The sequence below is a fragment of the Schistocerca cancellata genome, chromosome 3 (genome assembly GCF_023864275.1).
Source record: "Schistocerca cancellata isolate TAMUIC-IGC-003103 chromosome 3, iqSchCanc2.1, whole genome shotgun sequence".
Lineage (NCBI taxonomy): Eukaryota > Metazoa > Arthropoda > Insecta > Orthoptera > Acrididae > Schistocerca > Schistocerca cancellata.
Genome location: NC_064628.1, coordinates 36,816,630 through 36,829,011, shown reverse-complemented (window position 1 = coordinate 36,829,011; position 12,382 = coordinate 36,816,630). Strand labels below are relative to the sequence as shown.

The 12,382-nt window shown below is 41.4% G+C and overlaps 1 protein-coding gene across 2 annotated transcripts in view; it reads right to left on the bottom strand.

Moving 5' to 3' along the window:
• LOC126176858 (tripeptidyl-peptidase 2) overlaps positions 1–12,382 on the bottom strand; it is a 347,489-nt gene that overhangs the window by 98,276 nt on the left and 236,831 nt on the right. For both annotated transcript variants that reach the window (XM_049924044.1, XM_049924045.1), the window contains exons 16-18: positions 6,966–7,091; positions 3,015–3,123; positions 429–673 (exon numbers count right to left, since the gene is read on the bottom strand). In XM_049924044.1, the coding sequence (XP_049780001.1) occupies positions 429–673; positions 3,015–3,123; positions 6,966–7,091 (480 nt within the window). The remainder of the gene's footprint in view (positions 1–428; positions 674–3,014; positions 3,124–6,965; positions 7,092–12,382) is intronic.

Genomic DNA, 12,382 nt, shown 5'->3' with positions numbered 1-12,382 from the left:
CAATAGTTTACAATGGACAATGATGGCTTGAAAATCACAATAAAAGATTAGAAATCTGTGTGGATTGTTGTTTGCAGACTTGAAGCTTGAAAGATAATGGGGGTTCAAAGGCCATAGCAAGGAGTAATCTCAACTTTCTATGTATATGTACCCAACTGAATGTTTGACTTAAAAGATGATTTGGTAGCATAGAGTAACTTATACTGAACACAATAGGATATGTAGACACTTCACATCCATGATTCCTACTTCAAAAGTGGTTTATTTGTTGAAAGATTTATATGGAAAAAGAAAGTGATATGCAAGAATCAAGGTGACATATTAATACCTTCTACCTTTGATGTGATTAGATTTTTTTACCACTGCATTGCACCATTAATCTAAGAGAAAAAACTTGCAAATTTACACAAATAGATAGTCATACTGACTTCTCTGCAGGCAGTGGCGCTATGTAGAACGGCAGCACATGGTTAGGGGGTAGACTGGCACACAGCATCTTCTTCCCACAAGTTGTAGCTTGTGTCTGACTAGCATAGACGTCTAAGCTGATGGGTGTGGAGAGCTTTTGGACGAGCAACAGTGGCAGCTCTGTAATTTTATCCAGTAAGTCTTTGCGTTCGTGGCGTACATGCATCCGTATCACATAATCCCCTTTTTCCAATTTCACAATGTACTGTAATAAAAAGGTAACACAATGAAGAATATTACATCATTAAAATAACAGAATGTTACATCATTAATTAGCATTTTTGGTTAACCACTTTATATTTTCCAAACAGCTGGAAATTTTTTTCAAGAAATAAGTTTCTGACAACACTATACAGGGTAATTAATATGTACCTCCAGGTTTACACAAAACAATTGCTTGAAACTACAAGAAATACAGAAAATAGACAAGTAACAGTGGATAAAGCATCTCTCCAAGTTTTTAACTCTAATTACAGGTGTTCACTACTGTCACTGTTTGTGAAGCAGCAAGCATCAGAACGGGCAGAAGTGTTGAGTGGGGGTGGCAGAGGCGAGAGGGGGTGGGGGGTGGCAGGGGCGAGAGGGGGTGGGGGGTGGCAGGGGCGAGAGGGGGTGGGGGGTGGCAGGGGCGAGAGGGGGTGGGGGGTGGCAGGGGCGAGAGGGGGTGTGGGGTGGCAGGGGCGAGAGGGGGTGTGGGGTGGCAGGGGCGAGAGGGGGTGGGGAGTGGCAGGGGCGAGAGGGGGTGGGGGGTGGCAGGGGCGAGAGGGGATGTTGGGGCGGGGGGAGAGTGTAACCAATGTGCAAATGAGAACACGTGGATTTAGTGAGTGTGAGGAAGTGTAGATAGTTGTTAATTACAGCAGACAAATAATGCACCGTGTGATAGTGTGAGTGGAGAAGCAAACACAAAATTTATAAGGTTTATAAGTCTAAATTATTCAGTGCTTTTATTTCAGTAAAATTCGAGGATGAATTTTCTTCACAGAGAAGTGGAGATTGCAACGGGACAAAGCTATAGGAGAATTTGGGGCAGAACTGCAACGAGGCCACAGCCAGACGGCAGATGCTGGACTGCGTGATTGGCTCCCATGTCATTCGACTACGAGTGCCAAATTAGGCAGTAAGCCACAGACATTGGCCACAGCAGGCCGTCATTCCTGCTTGATCAGCACCCCTCAGCAGCAGCAGCAGCAGTAAGACTTCCGTGACACCAACCTGGGTGAAATGCCATGGGTCTAGCCTTCAAGGACCTTCAAGGAGCCACTCTGGCTTGTTTGACTTCCACATCGTTGACGATTATGCCAGACCCTGGTCATTGCCCTGTTCCATATGGTTCGCAGTGGCCCACAAACGCATCCCCACCATGAATTCAGTGCTGGGAACCAGTAGTTAAATACTGGCCCTCCCTAGAACCGTCACGTTTGGGCATGGCAGTGCCACACCTGGCACTTGCTGTGTGTCAGCCGGGAATCCTCACTATGGACTCTGCCACCACCAGACCACGAGGTGGGACGTCTGCCTATCTGCCCAGCCCAGGCAGACAACACTGTGCCATCCGCCTTCCCATGCTCCTGACCATCAGTCCAGATTTCGACTCCATGCAATATTGTCACTGTGCCACTGGAACAATGTGACCTTCTGCATCAGACAAGACCTGGTAGCCTCCCGTGACAGCAGCACAGTCTCATTCCACTGTCTTGGCTTGCCTCATTACCAGAGATGCCAGCACAGCACTCTATTTTCAGAACAGTGCACGCAAGCCACCCGCCGTATGTCAACGTATGCAGCTACAAAATCAGAGTATTTCAAGGGAACTCCGGACAGAGCTAGTGAATGGAGCACAATCAGAAGACTATCTGAACAGTATGAATAAGTAAAGAACTAATAAAGAGTTGCATCTTCACCTGGACCAGCTTCTGCTGCTGTCCACATTCCCATCTTTGACAGCCCACACCCAAACAGCCTACCTCAATCACCTTTATAATATTATGTAGTAATGTCAACAACACTACAAGCTCTACAAATGTAAGATCTGCTCTTGAAACAGATAACTGAATGTTAATAAGGCTTGGGTAACATGGGTGAACTGAACTGAAATTAAAGATAGAAGCACCTATTTTATTTCACCTATTACTGTGTCTATCACTTTTTTTTACGTTAGTTAACCCTTCATGAAGATCCAAAACATTATGACTGCCTGCAGGTGTTATCTATCACGCGCACGCACCCACACACACAACCCTGCGAGAGCGCGCGCACACACACGTTCATTGTGTTCGACATCGGCCCACAATGCTGCCCCTCAGATAAATTCTAGCATTTGCCTATTGTGAAGAATGGAAACAAAAATTCTAAATGATAAATGCTTCCCTAGGAGCTGATTCCAGCTCCCCCAATCAAGGATTTACCATCTTGCTGATGTCACTTCACGGTGAGAAAAATGTTGGTGCTGTGCAGATTTCACACCAGAAAGAGGAATGAATAGGTTGTCCCTACTTCAACCTAATGCCGATATGATTACAGTATATAAATTAACAGGTATTTACCTTGTTTGGATATGCATCCCCAGTTGCCAGTAATTGCTTATTGCAGTCAAAAAGCATCCATAACTGTGACTCAAACTCTGATTCATAGAGGAGATCACTCAGCAATGGACTGAAAAGAAACAAAATTGTTTAGTTCCTTTTTCTCTTCTTATTAATTTCAATAACAGCAAGAAACCAGCACAGCTGTTATCTTCCTTAAAGTTACTCCACTAACACTTGGTGATTTCAGTTTAAAGCTTCACAAAATTGTCTGTATGAATCTTTTAAAGTAAAGACATAATGGTAAAAATAGACCCACAGTTCAAGTAAGTAAGGTAAGAGCTCCATTGGGCCATACACTGTAACAACGTAACACATACAGACAGCAATAGCAATCATGGTCATTGATATTTTTCTGTAGGCAAAAAATACCTTCTAGGCAATCAGTGTGAGACAATGGTCACTGGACCCTTAAAGTGTATAGTGCATCTAGATTATATACCTTTTTTTGAACATCAGGGCACATCACCAATAATGTGTTGTGTGAACCATAGCTAAATTTTGTAACTGCTGCTGTGTTATTCTCAAGTACACTGTTTTAACATGATTCCCATCTGGCTCTTTTTTTCCTTCTTCAGGTTTAAGATTTTCAACTGACTTGTCCTTATATGTCCCGGTAACACAAGAGATAAATTCCAATTTGTAGCTGTGAGCAAATCCTTCACAGTAGCATCCTTACGCAAGACATTGTCCATACGATACATTTCTGAATTGAAATTAAACATTCTGAAGATGACATCCGTTCTGTTTGACCAGTCCACACTTTCTCTATAAGGTGAACAATCAACATTAATGATACCATGTTTCTTAGAGATACAAAATGCACAGATTTCCAGCCATTAAGTTGATGACTATATCTACTATGAGGACATACTGAAGAGTCATGCCTCCGAGTTCCTTATGTGAGAACTCTGAAAGCTTTTTAAATAAACTAAACATTGCTAAAATTCTACATCTTTATTCTTCATATATACATATTTATTTGTCAACATAGTCACACTGGTGATGAACACATTTCTCCCAATGAGAGACCAGTTCATTGATACTGTCACTGCAGAACGTTTGGTTTTGTTGATGAAGCACCAAACTCCCATCTGCTTGCACCACTTCATCACTATCAAAGTGAAGTCCTTGAAGCTGTTCTTGCAACTTTGGAAACAGATGAAAATCAGATGGGGCCAAGTTGGGACTGAATGGCGGATGACCAATGACAGTGAACTCAAGGCATCAGATTACTGCAGATGTCACAACGCTCTTGTGTGGTCTGGCATTTTCATGATGAAAGAAAGGGTTCTCCCTGTGTGGACGAACTCTTCAAATTCAAAACTCTATTGACATTGTTACATTACATGTCACGTCAACATTACAAGTTGGAGGCCTCTGTTATGTTTGTTCTTTTTAAAATGCTTTATGAGTTTTCACATAAAACATATGAAGGCATTAGTTTTCAGCATGCCCTCACATTTCAACATTATGAATAGATTCTACTCTGTTTGTATGAAAGATCCAAAATTCCATTGGCAGCCATTATATTTTCATAAAATCACTCAATCTGGTTCACAAACTTTTCATGGAATATGCTACTGAATATGTGTTACATTTTCAGAGCTATAACTTAGTATAGTTTCAACACCTCAAGACACCAACAGTTTTGCTTCAAGGGTTTTGGCTGTTGTGTTTGTGTGAAGTGTTTTGGGATTTTGCAGCCACTGTGGAATAATATCAGGTAAAATTCCTATGAACACATTTCATCCCACCCTCCTTTGAAAAAATGTTATTACGCTCACTCTGCAAACAAACTCAAATTGCATAACCTATATTTTACAAATATATTCAGTATTGTCCTATGGACACACAGGTCACAAACGTTGTCTCCTCTGCTGCATTTAAAAACATATAATAAACCAATAACTTAAAAAATTGAAAATTACATAGGGGCTATTAAAAAAAGTCATAGGAGGTCCAATTTCTTTTAAATGGCAATTTGTAACTTAATAATTTCTGAAGTCTTGCTGGTGTCATTGACAGAAGATATGTCTGTGGATTCAACCTGGTTTCCAAATCCATTCTGTTGTACAATTTTTCCATACCTGGCTGCATTGTATGAGAATATCACTTGACAAACCCAACCAATAAAATCAATTTTTGAAATATTTTTAATACCAGAAAATAAGATCATGAGCTATGAAAATTAAAATACAATGATTAATATGAGAAGAGGGGTGACAAAACAAAGCGTACGCATTCATTTACTATATTATAATAGCAGTTCATACACTTTTAGGTCTTCTGTGGCTCAGAGAGTGACTGTTCACCAGTAATGTATTGCCAGAGGACATCACACGCTACAAAATACAGGCAATTGTGCTTTCTTGATATCTATATCAGAGCCAAAGAAAAAGTGGTTAACATCTTCCTCACTGCCGCATTCACATGAAGAAGATAAGTGTATTGAGGCAGTAGAGATGTTGCTCAAATATCTCAAGATTAAATCAAACACATGCCATTATCACCATAAAATTTTTACTGGGTTTACAATAAATACCAAGAACATGATGGGAGATTAGGTACCACTGGAGCATAGTCTCTCTCTTTCATTTTTTAAGATCGGTGCAGGTTCTCACACCATTGGGCCCTGATTCTCCCCTTATGGTATGCAGTAGATGTCACGTGGCATTTTATCCTATTTCATTAATCGCGTATACACAGATTTCTTGGCCAAAGTGTCTTCTTGATTTTCCTTTATTTTGCTGTGCACCTTCATCCAAAAATAATGGTAGTCTTATATAGGTAGGAAAGCTACTGAACTGCTTCTATAAAGTGATAGAGAAAATTCTTGGTGTTATTGACATCATAGTGTTTTAGTAACATCAATGTTGAGCTCAAATCTGATAAAATGTTTCTTCTTGAAATTCTTTTGCATATTTTCAGCCCATCTAAAATCACTGAAACTTATGCAGTGAGTATGGATGCTACTCCAGGGAGCTGAAATTTGACACCTCAATTAGCCTTACCATCTACAAGTTCGATTCTACTCTGCCTTTTTGTTACGTTCATCTGTGTAAATATCTCTAGAGAATGTTCTTGCTGCTAACTGTCAGCTGAAGTTTTCCTCATTCAGTGTACCTTGGATGTATGGAAGGTGTGTCTTAAAAGTTCAGTGTCATTAAGGTGGTAGCGTACAAAGTGCTGCAACAGTTAAAAATTGGGGAAGTGGTGATGTTTTCATGCAAAAGCAAAGCATCAATGTAAAAATCTGTTAGGGGCAGTAATTTCTTTTTAAAGCAATACTGGTCTGAAAAGCACTTAATAGTGAGTGGTCTAATCTTTGCTAATGAACTGTCATCTGAAAAGTGGAAACGTGGCAACGGGAATACGGTAATGATGTTCTTTCTGTGTAATTCTAAGAGAATTTCATTTGCTTCCGCCATCAAAACAGAAGTTGGAGTTGATCTGAATGCTCCAATACAGACTCTGATGGTTTTATACTGCCGCTTATTTAGGTTCTGTAAGTCATTTTGTACTGGTAAACAATGGCACATGCATCTGTAGACAATATAACATATTATTAGAGGGTGATGTACGTTAATGCAGATCCTCAGGTCTGCTGCCAAACAAATTCCTGCCACAGCTTTTAGGATATTTGTTGAAATATTACGCACACATAAATGAAATTGTCAAGCACAATATTTTTCTCTCTCATGTCTCCCCTGCAAGAACAGCAAACAAATTAACTCTTGATGAATAATCCAGATTCTGAATAAGCATAGTTCATAAACACATGTAATTAACAATTGACACTGATTTGAAAATAATGTGAGGTTGCTGGCAGTGTTTGAGCACAAGAAAATGCCAACAGTATTACCTGAAGACAGTAACTATTGCAGGTTTTTCATCTTGTCTACTACTCACCAGTTTGGAATCACTTCTGTGCCTTTAGCAATATGGAAATTATATGTTAACTGCAGCTCATAGATTTGTCTCGCTGGAGGAATAATATCTCGTGAAGTCAGAGGTGTAACTTTTGATTCACTTGGCCTGTAATAAATATATGAACCTCTTAAACTTATTGTAATCAAAACAAAATAGTATAATGTTAAAATTAAAAATAAGAGTAAAAGCTACATACTATATCCAAACATAAATGCCCTCTTAAAAACTGCAGCTTTAGCATAACTTCCTGTTGTAGAAATGGCAGACTAACAAACAGTAAACTGTTTGTAATACCAGTTGTTCTGGCGTAACAATAAGCACCGGAACGAAGATCAAGAGCATAACCGCAGAGAAGGCTGAGAGATGATGTCAGCCAATAGTACACTGACTAGGACTGCACCATGACAGGAGCAGCCTCTATCCAAAGAGAATAGAAGCTCCGCTCCTGCCAGTCTTGGCCGGACAGTAGAAGAAGGGACACTAGCAGACCTGGACTAGAAGAGAGCACTTTAAGAGCTGTGACTTGTGATCCATATGAACTTTTGTGGACATTGTACTTAGTGAAGGACATTGATTATTTGAATGTTGCCGACTGCTTGTGACACACACATTGTAAAAACGAAGTTAAGCATTGTCAATTCAATTAATGTAATAAACTCCACATCTACTACAGCTGCTATACCACCTTTTCGACAGTTTCATGAACAAGAAAAAGAATGGCTCGAGTGGCTGCAACAATTTGAAACACAACGTACCAGGTACTGTGAGAAGCCATCATTTCTTATCCATGGTAGGAAGTGCTGTGTTCCACCTCTTGAACAAACTTTTCCTAATGCCACTCCGAGTGAACTTGCGTATGAACATTGAGTTGCTAATAACCTACTATGACCAACAAGTGAATGTGGTAGCAGCTAAGTATCAATTCTTTAACTGCAAAAAATGGTCAGAACAAACTTATCGCGAGTGGATAACAGATTTGCAAGGTACGACATGGAAATGCAAATTCAAATGTGCTTGCAGTGCTTTATATTCAGATGTTATGTTGCACGATGCGATCGTGTACAATGTACCTGATGTCAGGCTCGGAGAATAGATTTTTAAACAGTCCGATCCATCATTTCGGCAGGTAGTGCAAATACTAGGTCAGTACAATTCAAATGCCCTGTTGTCTGATAAAATTTGAGCAGCCAGCTATTTATCGGGTTGAGTCCCTTGTTTGCGATCGCCACATTCAGTGGCAGCTTGCACTAACCACGCCAAGGAAGCAACGCTTCACACAGTGTAGGCAGTTCGTTAAACACTGAGCTACACTGGCGAACAGAATTAAGTCTTGCCCTCAGTGTTATTCACGGCACAAGTGCCTAGACTGTCCCTCCTGACAAGCTCAGTGTTACACTTTACACTTGGGTTAGGAAAGGACATGTACAATCTGTACGTTTGCAACGGAACAAACATAAGAATTCGGCCCACTCACGAAAGTCTAGTCACAAGGCCCATGTCATTAATGCAGTATAATCACAGTCTGCAACAGACATTCACAAAACTGGCACACAAGCAGTTTCTTCAGTGATATGCCAGTCAAAACAACTTTTTGTTCTTTTACTTCTTTGTGGGAAACGTGGGAAATTTCAGCTAGGTGTGTGTGTGTGTGTGTGTGTGTGTGTGTGTGTGTGTGTGTGTGTGCGTGTGTGTGTGTGTGTGTGTGTGTGTCACATAGCTAAATCGTCACACATATTAACAGTTAGGCTGCCCATGCCTGTGTAAAACAAAACAAGCACACAACTGACGGCTTATAATGGACAAGACATTCCCAGTCTCGGGAAAGGTACATTACCTGCCATGTATCACTTGCATATGTGAACAGTGACTTTTATAGTGCTACAATCACCCAAGTGTGAGAACATATTTGATCAAGAATCCTTTGATTTGTTTGGCTTTAACATTCAGGATAATGTGTTGTCAGTGTCTGCATTCCATGCACAGGGCAGAGTAGCTACCTTGCTGAAAGAATTCCCGGAACTCTTTTCTGAAAGTTTAGGCACGGCTAACAGTTTTGTTGCACATATTACTCTGGAAGACAATGCTCAGCCAAAATTTTGCTAGGCCAGAACTGTTCCCACTGCATTATGGGACAAAGTCGCTGGTGAACTTAAAGAATTGCAAGATAGCGGAGCTATTGCACCGATAAAAGCTAGTCAATGGGCAAGCCATTGATTTTGCTTCCCAAACCTTCGGGTTACATTCACTTCTGTGATGACTAAGTCCACAGTCAACCCAAAAGCTGATTGATATTTACCTACTGCCATGCCCAGAGGATCTCATGGAGAAATTAGGCGCTGGACGCTACCTTTCAAGAACTGATTTGCGCGATGCATGTCTTCAAGTACCACTCAATGAAGAATCTAAAAAAGTGTGTGTAGTAAATACTCATTTGGGTTTGTTTAAATATTTGCATTTGCCTTTTAGCAGTGCTTCCGCACCCACCATTTTCTAACGGTATTTGAAACAGCTGACTGTGCAAGTACCAAACTGTTCAAACTATTTGGATGATATTGTCATATCATGTCACACATCTGAAGAACATACTGCAAATTTATGTGCTTGTTTCATGTGTTATGTGATGCAGGACTAAAGTGTAGACTTGACAAGCGTGATTTTTTTAAACCTCCTGAATTACAGCATCTTGGTCATGTCATAAACAGTCAAGGTGTACATCCTCTTCACTCACATTTGTTAGCCATGTGAGATTTGTCAGTTCCTTGCAATGTCACTGAACTGCAGTCAGTCTTAGGGAAAATGAACTATTATATTTAGTTCATACTGAATGCGGCACAAATGGCAGCTGCATTGCATCACTTGCATCACAAGAATGTCCCCTTTGTCTGGACAGATGAGTGCCAAGTAGCTTTTCAAAAACTTAAAGATGCATTGCTCAGTGATTGATGCTTAGTTCACTTTGATCCTGACAAACCAGTTGTATTAAAAGTTGACGCTTCCTCTTACAGAATCAGTGCCATACTTTCGCACAGAATTGGTGATAAAGATGGGCCTATTGCTTTCACATCAAGAGTGTTGTCCAAAGCTCAGTGTAACTACTCCCAAATTGAGAAAGAGGTTTTGGCTATTGTGTATGGTGTCACCCAATTCCGCCATTATTTGTATGGCAGAAAATTCTACTTAGTAACAGTTCACAAGCCTTTGCAGTCCTTGTTTCATCTGACGAAACCAGTTCCTGTACGAACTGCCCAAGAATTGCAAACATGGGCTTCGTTGTTATCTCAATACCAGTTACGAGATTGTGTATTGTCTGATGGCTCAACATGGTAATCCAGGCGGACTTTCACATCTTCCGATTGGCCCTGACACAGACTTTAATGTTTCTGCTGCATCTCGTTGTCATATCAATGCTCAGGATTTTGAATTGCTTCAATCATTTCTGCTGAACTATGGGAAAATTGCAAAGGTCACGGAAGCTGATTCAGATTTGAACATTTTGCTAATGTACATTCACACATCTTGGCCTTGTTGCTTGCACAGCATAAAGAGCTCTGTAGTGCGCTGACACTTTGCATATGGGCATAGCCTTGCTGTACAGAAAGAAGCAATTCTTGTTCAAAATGGCAGTAGACAGTCATCTGTGTTGATCCCTAAAGCTTTGCAAAAAGAAGTTTTGCAGTCACTTCGCCAAGACCATTGGGGTGGAGTTCACACAAAACAGTTAGTGTATTGAAACTGTACTTGGCAGGGGATGGACGCCCAAATAGAACAGATGACGTCACAGTGTCACCCGTGTACGGAAAAGCAGTTCACTCCCCCACAAAAATTCCTGCTTGGCCTCAGTTGCAATAGTCATGGCAATGTGGGCACATAGACTTTGCAGCTCCTTTTTGGAACACTTGTCAGTTAATTGTGGTTGACTCGTATAGCAAGTTTCCTTTTGCTGTGCCAATGATCTCGACAATGTCACAAAGCAATTCAGGTGTTGTCATCGATTTTTTGCCTCGAAGGTTTACCTGAAGTCAGAGTGCCAGACAACGAATCTCAGTTCACATGAAATGAATTTGAAACATTCTGTGACCACAATGGCATACAGCGTCTAACTAGTGCACCATTCCATCCACAGTCAAACAGCAAAGCGGAATGTTTTGTCAGATCCTTCAAGCAGCAGACAACCAAACTTCGCTCCACACACACCAGGGATCAAACATTGCAACTGTTTCTCACCTCCTATCATCTGCAACCATGAGCTGGACCATTTGCCAGTGGAATTGCTTCATGGCCGCCGCCATTGGACACACTACCACCTCCTCCACCCTCCTAAGCATCCAGCACCGAAGGAAAGCCACAAGTATTGCTTCACACTGCACGATACTTTCTTTTAAAGGGCTTTTAGTGGTAGCAGACGGTGGGTGCGAGGCGAGATCGTCCGTCTCCTTGGTGCATGCATGTATCTTATTCAAAGTCCAGATGACCTGCAGTGCCGACATAAAAAATCCACCTCGCCTCTTTCATGTGATCTTTCAGTGTCTCCTCCCCCAGATTCACGGATCCAGATGTCAGCGTGGCAACAGCAGCCGCTAGAGGGAGACATCACGACACTGCGGGATGACCCCATGGAGATGGAGCCTCTGCCTCCTCTCATCATACCGATGGAACTGGACCCACCCATCCCACAGCAGTCACTGCCTTCTTCATATGGTTCATGGCAGCAGGAGATGGACACACACCCTTCAGGTCATTTTCTGGGGGACGTTTCCACCAAAGTGAAGGCTGGATGGCGGGGTACGATCAGAAGCTTGATGTCCCCTGCAGCCACAGCTTCTGGTCCAGCTATGCGCCCACACTCCTGCCTCCCCCAATGTTGTCACATTCCCTATACAACAACAGTCCGTCACTTTGAGGGGGAGGAATGTTCCGACATAATGGCAAGTGCTGGCATGAAGATCAAGAACGTAACCGCAGGGAAGGCTGTGAGATGATGTCAGCCAATAGTATGCTGACTAGGACCGCACCACGACAGGAGCTGCCTCAATGTAAAGATAATAGAAGGGCCATTCCTGCCAGCTTTGACCGGACAGTAGAAGAAGGGACACTAGCAGACCTGGACTAGAAGAGAGCACTTGAAGAACCGTGACTTGTGATCCATATGTACTTGTGTGGACATCGTATATAGCAAAGAACATTGATTATTTGCACGTCGCCAATTGCTTGCAATACGACATTGTAAATACAAAATATAAGTACTGTCAATTCAATTACTGTAATAAACACCATTAATATGATTTGCTTGCATGTTGTCTAGCTATCCAAGAAAACAGCTTCCTAGGCACCCTAAAAGACATGAGTGGGTAGGACCCCACACTAGTAAAAAAAAAAAAAAAAAAAAAAAAAAAGAA